At 41.8% G+C, this 10,773-nt stretch overlaps 1 protein-coding gene across 1 annotated transcript; it reads right to left on the reverse strand.

Annotated features, from left to right (window-relative positions):
- Window positions 1-1,828: 1,828 nt before the first annotated feature.
- On the reverse strand, window positions 1,829-3,084 carry LOC115634442 (serine/threonine-protein phosphatase alpha-3 isoform-like). Its single transcript, XM_030532151.1, has 2 exons — window positions 2,561-3,084; window positions 1,829-2,498 (listed from the first exon to the last, which is right to left on the reverse strand). Exons 1-2 carry the CDS (start codon window positions 3,042-3,044, stop codon window positions 1,936-1,938), a joined length of 1,047 nt encoding a protein of 348 aa, XP_030388011.1. The 5' UTR covers window positions 3,045-3,084; the 3' UTR covers window positions 1,829-1,935.
- Window positions 3,085-10,773: the final 7,689 nt, after the last annotated feature.

Below are 10,773 nucleotides of genomic sequence, written 5' to 3' on the forward strand. Positions count from 1 at the left end.
CCAGGCAAATCAGCGTCATCAGTAGCAGCAACAGCAACAACAGCAACAGCAACAACAGCAATAGCAAGCAAGCAGTCGTACTGCAGCATGTTGTTTGCCTCGCTGGTTTCATTTGCTGCCCCGGCCTGACAACAAACCAAGCCAACCAAGCGATGCCGTTGTATGTACATAGTTTGTTGCCAATGCCCGGGCACGCTGACTTGGCAGTGAGTGAGCTTTGCTTTGCACTGCTCGGCTCGGCTCTGCACGGCTCTGCTCTGCTCTGCATTGGTTGTTTGGTTTGGCTTGAGTTGGTCGCCTGGTCGGTCGCTTGGTTGGTAGCCGCTTCCACCGCTAAACAGGTTAAAATGTCGTTCAAAATGTCAAGTCAACACTTTGATGTTGTCCGTGTTCAGCTAAACCACCGCTGCTCGGTGCTGTTGTTGTCGTTGTTGCTGTTGCTGTTGCTGCTGCTGCTGCTGCTGGTGGTTTGTTTGCGTGTGATCTGCGCTTTATTTATGCAACATTCAACACAAGATGGAACATACAACATTGCCAAAATGTTAAGTGCAGACGTAGATGTCGTGCTGTCGATGTCGCCGACTTTCCGATGTTGTCGTTGTTGCTGGCGTTGCTGTTGGCGTTGCTGTTGTTACCGGTGATGTTGATGCTGTTGTTACAGCTGCAACTAAGGCTGCAGTTGTTCTAATGCAGGAAGAACTTTTCGATAATTGAGCAAACCCAACAGTGGCGGCCCATGTGGGAATGAGGTACTTAGTAGAGAACTCTTCACCACCATAAAATACGTTCAAACAGAAATGGATAGAATTTGATCATCTCCATTTCCCAACGAACCAACTCTTAATTGAAATTTAAAATTCAAAGCTATTTTTATACCCAAAGGTTTTCCAATGGGGAAAATGCTGCTATCTGTGTCACTTTTTCATTTTGAGTTTTCAGCTCCGGTTTAAAAGCTTTCATTTTAATTTTTCCATATTAAATATGCGAGCACATATATGTATAATGCTTTGAGCTACATATATTTCAAAGAAAATATCTTGGAAAATAGCCACAATATAGCTTAACATTTTAGAATTTGGTAAGATGAGAAATGTAGGGGTAATTTACCTTAATCCCAATATCTAAGCCCACATTTTCTAAAAAAAAAAAACTGTGATTGGCAATGTTTTGCACACAGATGACAATTGAGGGTTTCTTATACTCTGTGCCCGTACGGCAAAAGACTATATCAGAATTGTGCAAAGGATATAGCAGGTATATAGTAAATATATTCTTCGACACAAAGGGATCCGGACATGTCCGTCGGAAACGGCTGACCCTACATTAACCATTATAGGCTCTTTTAGTCCCTAGGCAGCTCGATACTATTTTTATGCCCTGTACCCAAAGGCGTGTCAGACCTCACAAAGTATATTCTTGATCAAGGGAACAAGCTCAGCCATGTCCGTCTGTCCGTCTGTCTGCATGAACGCAAGGATCTCAGAAAGTATAAGAGCTAAAATAACCAAAATTGCATATTATATTTTTTAATTTTATTTGATTAATTTAATTTTTTTTATTAATTAAAAAAACAATTTTTTTATTTATAATTTTTTGAAGAGGATACAGGGTGTTTGAAAGTTGAGCTCGCTCGGCTCTAGCATTCCACTCTCGTTTTATTTATTTTTTTTTTTTTTTTGGATTTTCCCTCCCCTATGCTTTGCTAACAAATTTCCTCAATATTGCCCACAATCCCAAAGTCCTAAAAGTATTTTTTCATATAAACTAAGAATCTGCCAAAACTGCCGCGCTCCCTGGCAAACACACATTGACGTGAAAAACAGTTTTCTATACCTAATAGGATTGTGAAAAATGAATTTATATTGAATTAACAATGACATGATCAATAGAAAACTGAGTTCTTCACACTGTCGCATCGCACCTACCATCGTCCTGCTAAAAATTTCTATTTCTTCCCGTCGCTAATAGTGGTTGCGCATTGTGCAATAAATTCCGAACCGCAAATAATGGGCGTAGTATAATAAAGCTGACCACCATCTTGGCATCCACGCTCATGACAGCGCCGGCATTGTCAAACATGCCACAATAGTTTGGAGCTGAGAAAACCGTTACTAACTGGCGTCGCGCGAAGAACTCGTAACCATCTTCGACCACCTGATGTGCACGACAAATGACATCGACACCGAACCGATTGCAGAAAGATTGCACAACGTCCTGTCCAAATGTAACGCTCACTCCCCGCTCATTTTCACCCCAACCCCAGACATTTTCGTCCGGATCCGACCAGAGCAAATCACAGATCAGACCACGGTCGGGAACTTCACAAGGCCGCTGGATCTTTCGTATGTCATCGAGACTGTTGAGACTGGGACTAAGCCCGCCGTGCACGCAAAAGATGCGACCACCAACCAGAGCTGCTATAGGTATGCACTTGTAGGTATCAACGAAGTGTCGCCAAAGTTTCACCGTATACCTTCGCTTACACTCGTCATAGAAGCCTGTTGTATAGATCATTACAAAGTGCTTTAATTTTTATTTTTTTTTTGACTAGTAGCCTTACCGTATATTCTATTTATGCTGGCGCACTCGTGATTACCACGGAGCAAGTAGATCGATTTGGGGTAACGAATCTTGTATGCCAGAAGCAGGGTGATGGTCTCTATGGACTGTTTGCCGCGATCAACATAGTCGCCCAAAAATAAGTACCTCACCTGAGGTGGATATCCTGCCGACTCAAAAATGCGCAATAAGTCACTGTATTGGCCATGGACATCGCCACAAATCTTAACTGGCGGCGCAACATCAAGCAGCGTTGGCTCGGACAGAAAGATTTCACGAGCACGCATGCATATATAGCGGATGTCACTCTCATCCAATTGTACGCCCACGCTCGGCTGATCACACTCAACCAGGGAGGAAATAACTTCATCAATATCCACAAAGGCGGGGGCTCCGTCGCGACGCATTTCAAAAACTGAGCTCGGTCTGCGCGAAGCTTGGGGGGATCCGGTCGCTGACATGAAGGCGGGTTTGCGTTTTGACATTTTCAAATTTGGAATTTTTAATAGGTTTATTTAGTTACATAAAAGACGTTCACAAATGACTTAAAAGTGAAAGAGTCGAAAACAGTCACCCCAAATGAGATCGGAGGTGGTGCTCTACTCGTAGGTTCGGAATTGGCCACGGGCCGAATTACAACGATTTCTGAGAGCCCCAAATTGGGCGCCGCAAGACAATAGCCGCCTGTTTCGCGGATAGTACGCAACGGAATGTCTGTCGAGAAGCTGCCAAAAGGCAGAAGTTGTTGCAATTCTGAGAATATTTTACGCTTGTTGAAGTTGAAAACAACTTTGAAGACATCTCCACCGGTACAGCCACCTCCAACGATGATGACGACAACGACCACAATGCCGACGACGATGGCGATGGCGATGGCGATGACAACAACAATGTCGACTCGACTGCCTGCCAGATTCTCTGCGCCTGCTCCGACATTTGGCTCTCATAGTATGGGTTGCTATGCTAGCAAGTCGGAGCTCACTTGGGTTTTGTGTTATGTTTTCTTTGCACTTGAATTGTATCACATCAATGGCCATTGTGTATGTCAACTTTGATGTTTCGGCAAAGTTTTTGAAGTGTGAGGTTTTAGACGTTCTTATTGCACTTTGCCGAAAAGTGGCCATTGGTCTGCACAAGGGGCCGAGAGGACGGGTGGACTGGTGGTTGGATGAACGGGTTGGACTAGCAACTACCGCCTTGACAGGTGAAGAATGCCAAAAACGATTCAAGTGCCTGTTGGCCAGCGCTCGCAGCAGACCAACTGACTGCCTCTTCACTCTTGTTGCTGTTGTTGTTATTTTCTTTTCTGGTGTTGCTGTAGTTGTTGCTGTTGTTGTTGCTGTTGTCGCTGCTGCGACTGCTGCCCCTATGACTGACGTGTTGGCCACTTGAAAATCAACTCAAGCCTTTTAGGCGGAAAGCATAACACCAAACAGAATCGACAACGCAGGAGTCGCCGCTTGATTTTGTATTTATTTTGTTTACACATTTCCTTTGAATTTTCTGTTCTAATTGAGTAAGAAGTGCAGTGAGCTTGCAGTTTTCATTGGGCGCGATCATCTGTGTACGAGTACGTGTATGGCCACGTTGGCGGTTTGCTTGGAGGCTTTAATTGGAATTTCATACCTGAAATGCTCGCTCCTTCCTCGATGTACATACAGACGAGTGTATTTGATTGGTGTTTGGATAATGAGCTTGCAATATTCTGAACCGGCACCAGCTGTTGCCATCGTTGTTATTACGGCTTTTGTTGCCCAGGCGCTTTAAATGTAACACGGCGTGAAATTTAACACACATCATCGCTTATGCCACGTTTTCCACGTTTTTGTTATTGTTAAGAAAATAAAAGTTCTGCACCATGATGCGGGGTTTTTATTATAGCGTATTGATTTAATTTAAAATTGTTTATTTAATTTATGTTATTATTACTTGATTAAGTATGGGGCGCTGGCAAGCTGTTGGTTGACCGCCTGCCCAAAAAGGGCTTAGATGTTTTTTCAGCTCAAATTGATTAGTGATGGCTGCGGAAGTTTGTCTAGCGGGGCAGGAAGGTTGAGGAATGCTGGTACTGCTGGGGAAAGAAGAGCCAACAATGTGAGAACTGCAGAAAATTGGGGTTCCAACTCTGTATGTACCTTTCTTAGATTAGGTAATCTAATTCATAGATAAACATAAGAAATGAAATACGTCAGTTGTATATGCAGCTTAAAGGCGAAAATATAATTTAAAGCACATATACAAGTAGGTATACTAAATAAGTCGTTAGTGTTCAGCCGATCGGCTCGATTGCTATCATGTTTTCAAATAAAGCTTTGGCACAAATCCACATTGTAGAATCTATTAAAAATCCATTTCCCATTTCATGCTGAACTAATGTTATTAAGCCTCTAATTAAGAGAGCACACAATTTTCATTGCCTCGACATGTGGGCATTAAGTTGGGAAACCAAACTGCAGCCCCTAATTACAATAAAAAATAGTTAAACGGAAAACTCAAAGAGCAATAAACAAGCTCGATGTTGTTGCCATTTTTATTAGCCTAATAAAGAGAACAATATTCATCATATCTGGAGCAGAGCGCGACGGGCAAGTCTCCTAATGAGCAAGCTGAGCAAACGGAGAAAACTGCAACGGTTTTTAATGAGCTGGCACAGTCCGTTGTCCGCTTCTAGCTCGTAAAATGGTTCTAAGCGTATACGGCGGCATTTATAATGAAAACAAAAAAGAAAATTAAATGGCTACAATAATTAAAACACCTGTTTTAATTAGATAAAAATGCATGTACAAGGTGTAGCTCTGAGAGAATAAAAAATGAAGTCATAGTCTAGACAAAAGAAGATCCCACCACCGACCCAGACCCAGGCCCGAACCCAGAGCCCAACCCCGACCCCGATCCCGACCCCAGCTCGAAACTGTTAACTTGTTGAAAGTTGAAGTGTTAAACGACAACAAAAAGACTTGGCCAATATACTTTGAAGGAAGTGCACTACAATTAATGACCAAGCGGCAGCTTAGAAGTTGTTCCCAACAACTTTATCATGTACTCGTACATGAGGCTAGTTGTTGAGGCGGTTGCCAACAGCTGGGCGTCTTCCCCGGAAAAATGCAGTCAACGATTACTCGGCCGCATCTATTTTGTTTTTCAAGCGAATGTGCCCGTTTCTATTGTGGGCTTGCCACCGCAAATATGTCAAAACATGATCATCGTACACCGTATTTGAATGGGTTTGTGCAGTCGGCACGACCAGCCACATAATCCTTTGGGTTCGACTGAAACACTGCCTGTGACTGTGCTTCTCTGCGTTGCTGTCTGCGTTCCTCAGAACGTCTAACAATGAGCATTGCCTGCATGCCTGTCCCTTTTTGCAGCTTCTACTTCCACTTCTACTTCAAATGAAGTGCATTCATCCGACGGCAATCCTTTTTGTCTTGTACACCATTTCACTTAAATTTGAGTTGACATCCTACAGACGAACGGGCGCACAGTTGTTGTTATTGTTGTTGTCAATAACGAGGACGATGTCGTTGCCGCTGACATATCCTTTAAGCATGATTAAAAACGCAAAGCAAATGAAAATTGTTTTGTGCTTACGCCTCTTAACACACCTTGAAAACAACAACAACAACAACAACAAAAACAGCAACAGCAATGGCAACGGCAACAAAGCGAGGCGTGCAACAAAGGTGCAGCAGCGGCAGCAGCAGCCCCAGACAGGCAACTGAACTTGAGCTCAAAATAGGAGTTAGACAATGATTCTCCCTCTTCCACTCGTACTATCCACCTCACGGTCTCTCGCTTTCCATCTTCTTTTCTTCCGTCTCGCACAATGTGCACTTAAAATCCTACAGATTTTCTCACTTAAAGGAAAAATAAAATGATAAACTCCCTTCTGAATGGCTGGCAGTTTGCTTTGCCCGCATTAAGACAAGCGCCCCCGTTTACAAATAGCGAAATACTTGTATGTACCGAATAAGCCTAACCAAAAATCCTGTGGAGCCGTCAAAGGAAGTGCCTGTGATGCCCATAGCTCCTTGCGATTTCATGCACCAATTGAGTCGTTAAATTATTTTCGAAATTGAGTCGAGCCGCTGTTGTCTTGAGTGTGTGTTTTATGCTACTTTTTAGTACACATCCCTCACTCCACCACCTTCGGTCTATGGCCCAACCCCCTGCCCCTCCATTTTGTGTGAGTGCGTGTGGCATTGGCATTGGCACTGGAACCCCCAGCTTCATGGGGACCTGGCAGCGCCTACTTAGAAAGGCGCCGCACACATGAAGGCCAAGGCACGTTGCTGGGCCGTAAACGGAAGTGTGTATGTCGCTCGCAAACATTAAATTAAAATATGTTGCGCGTACTTCTTTTCGCTCTGGGTTGTTCTTTAATTAAAACCAAAATGTTACTGTCGGCTACAGTCGCGAGAAGTTCTCTTTGTCGGGGCGTTAAATGCATTTTGTGTGTGATTTCACGGCTTTATGGCTGGCATTTTTAACTAATGGCTCCACGGCCATATGGGTATGATATACTTGTACTACGTGCTCGTACATGTGGTAAGTTTTTTTTTTACTCCACTGGCCGACATTGTTCTGTAGCGGTTCCTGAGAACGATTGACCCTCAATATGGGCTGAGAAGGGAAACTAACTAAACATTAAAAAATTAATAAACTAATTTGGCCGCTGCTTCATCTGTAGATCTTGCCTTGCCCAAAACGATCCAAGCAATGAGGTCATTATTAAATTTCCACTAGCTTTCGATATCTTTTGGGCGGATTGGAGCTCCAGGAATGCACAACTGTTGACCAAAGCTGTGCAACATTACTTTGTTACCAAAGATATTTAAATGGGTTAAGTTTTGGTGGCTGAGCAGGGCATTTTTCTGTTGGCCCTGGCACCACTATTTGGGCACTTTGCTTATGTGCTTCGGAAAGACCCATTTCTGTGAGATGTCTTCACTGGCATGTTGAAGCATATCCCCCTGCAATATTTGTACCTATTGGTGCCGATCCATAACTGAGTTGTATTGAAAAAGACAGTCCGATAGACGCTCATAGCTTTTCAGTAAAGTGCTTCAAGAATGTAATACATCTGTTAATTTTGAGTGATATGTACTGTCTTAGATCGTTTCTAAATCGCGAATACACATTTAATATCTACCTACAAGTATATCTACCTATTTGTGTAAACATCTATGAAAAATAAATTAAAAGCAATTGCAAGAACTCTTGGGATCGGATAGGTCGTTCTGAGAAATTAAGCTTCCGCTCTCACCACAGATGAGATAATCTAGTATGCTTTCGTTACTTTAAGCTTAATTAATTATTGTCTTGTGTATATAAACATTAATTATTCTTTGTTATTAACAAATTTATTTATGCGTTTATTTGTAAACAAAAATGTTGTAAAGACTTTCTAAAAACCCTGTCGTTGCTATGACAGCTCCGATATGTTACAGATTCATGTAGCTTTACATAAAATCATAATTGGGTAAGATGATATATATAACCATATTAGGAATTCCTATCAATAGCAGCTCTATATCATATATCTGTGGTAATTATTGTTGTAATAGTACAAATTGTTTACTGGATGGACAAGTTTTCTCCTAAACTTAAACAAAATGACTCTTGGGACGGGCAAACTAAATACTAAACAAAAATCTCGCTTACTATAAAAGGGAAAACAAGGTCAGTGGTGAATCGGGCCAGAGATATCCCATATATCACAACACCCTAATAATTTAAACTGACAAAAAGTTGCAATGCAATGCGTCTCGGCCCAAACAAGAGCAAAGCGAGGCGAACAAAGAGAAATGGCAAACATTTATATAAATAACAGCATCGACTTCAATTAATGCAGCTCGCTCCGGCTCTCGATGTCTGAATGGTTGTGAGAGTGCGATAAAAACCGCAAGCCAAATATGTGTAATAAAAATGCAAAAAAAATGTAAAACAAAAGCGGCAAAATATGTTGGCTGTGAAGCACTGAACAGTGGGCAGTGAGTAAATGCAGAAGACGCGGGGGCGTGGCAGCTAAAGTGCCATAACTGCTCCCGACAGCAGCGTGGAGCGGAGGGGGAGGGGGAGGGGGGGCTACAGAACCGCTTCCAACTGTCAGGCGCATGCAAAACGATGACGTACCGATGCGTGGCAGCAGCAGCAGCAGCAGCAGCAGCAATAACAACTGGAGCAGGAAAAGGAACAAAAAATTGCTGCAACATTTGGCAGCAAGTGGCGAACGTCGCAAATAATAATTTATGCATGCGTTGCGGAGAAGCGAGTGAGTACGAGAGCCAACCGCAAAATACACGCCTTGCTTTTGTTGTTGTTTACACAATCTATATTTCGCATACTATGTACGTACTCGCATATAAATACACACATACATACATACATCCATACATACATACATACATACACGTACATATAGAGCGAGTGAATCTGAGCCGCAGGCGCTGCTGCAGCCGGAAAACGGAAATTGTGGCGGACGCAGCGACAAACCAAACAAGACGACGACAAAAATAAACCACAACCGCTTCGGTTTCAGCCCGCTTTCAAGGATTTATGCTCGGCAAGTTTTTAAGTCAGACCAACGCAGAGCCTGATGCACTTGCTCCCAACTGTACGCGCGGTTTTTCCGCGCTTCATGCCAGATGTCTTGAGCAATTTGGCTTTTCAGTTGCAGCAACAATACACGCGCCAAAAATGTGGACATTAAATCAGGACTTGTGCCGCCCACTACTGTGCCTACATGCTAGAGAATTGTTTAACATTCAGACGTAACTAATTGCCTGCCTTTGACAAATGGCTAGCCCAACTGCCATTCGACGCACTTCACAGCAATGGATATTGTGGAATTAATTTTGGAAGAATTATTCAACATCTACTATCAATTGGAATTGGCAATTGGAATGGGCAATGCATGAGTGTGTTGCAAAAATCAGGCGTTTTTATCAATTCAGAAACATATTTAATCAGAATTTGGCAATTGTTCATTATTTTGCACAGATTGGACATTATTCGCTCATTCAACAGATTTGTATACCCTCTACCCCAAAGATAAAAGTGTATCTGTACTAGTTTCCTGCGAATGTATGTAACACACAGAAGAAGACGTGACAGACCCCACAAGCTATATGCTTCTAAGGGATATGAAAATAATTTCTAGAACCAAGCAAAATCTAGAGCTCTAAGTATCGAGGAGTTACCGTTTTATTGGCGATGCACAGCTCGAAGAAAAAAGTGTCAAATGATATTGTACGTACACTTTTGTCAAGAAATATGGGTTTTGTTGATATCTTTAAAGTTTTCTTCTATAAAATTAGATAACCTACAAAACTGCATCATTAGTTTTTTAATTAGTACCTTTTCTTCTGCCAGGTAGCAAAATATTGGGTCGTATGTATGACAAGGTGAGTCGAATTAGCCCTGTCTGACCGTCCTTCCGTATGAAGATTTAGGTTTCAGAGAATATAAGATATACATGAGTTTGCTCCCATGGGTTCAGAGCATTCCAAAGTCTTTAGTTCTTCTATTTGATAGGGTTTTGAGAGTACAACTTTAGCATTTCAGTCTTGTCTTAGGACTTACCGATGTTCATGGAATTGAAAATATAAATAGACATTTAAATAGACGTGTTAGAACTTGGATTTATGTAGAATGGAATATGTAGGCTAAATCTGGACTGTAAAATGAGGGAAAATGTCAAAATTAATATTAATTTAGTTACCAAGTTGCTTAAATGTGCGAACAGGCACTTCAAAATCCCTATGCCGCTTAAAAATTGAATGTATTCAGTAGTTTAAATGTTTATCGTGCCGCTTCTAGAGATATAGTCAACATTATAATTTTGAACACAGCTAATTTTTGGAAATTTTGTTTTGATTTGCATTGTAAAAGATAATGTTAATGTTAATTTTGATATACTTCTAAACAATTTATTTTCCTTATTATTATTTTTAAGGAATTATAGGCCCATATTTTTGAATGGGAAAATTGTGCGCAAAAATGTTCAAATCCATGTTGAAATTGACAGCTTATCAGAGCAGCCATTACGACCGCAAACCGTACCCACACTCACCACCATTCAATCGTCATAATGTTCCGCATACAATTGTCGAACAATCCAAAAAATTATTAGAAAAATTGCACAAACGACATATGAATTTAATGGCCCACCACGAGTCTAATCAAGCCGTCAAAATCAATGCGAGCCATCGA

The sequence above is a fragment of the Scaptodrosophila lebanonensis genome, unplaced genomic scaffold, assembly GCF_003285725.1.
Source record: "Scaptodrosophila lebanonensis strain 11010-0011.00,11010-0021.00 unplaced genomic scaffold, SlebRS2 tig00000001-arrow-pilon, whole genome shotgun sequence".
In the NCBI taxonomy this organism is placed as follows: Eukaryota; Metazoa; Arthropoda; class Insecta; order Diptera; family Drosophilidae; genus Scaptodrosophila; species Scaptodrosophila lebanonensis.

Coding starts and splice junctions, on each gene's coding strand:
- LOC115634442 (XM_030532151.1), bottom strand. CDS start 3,044: ATGTCAAAACGCAAACCCGCCTTCATGTCAGCGACCGGATCCCCCCAA. Junction 2,499..2,560: donor CAGCATAAATAGAATATACG/GTAAGGCTACTA, acceptor TCTATACAACAG/GCTTCTATGACGAGTGTAAG.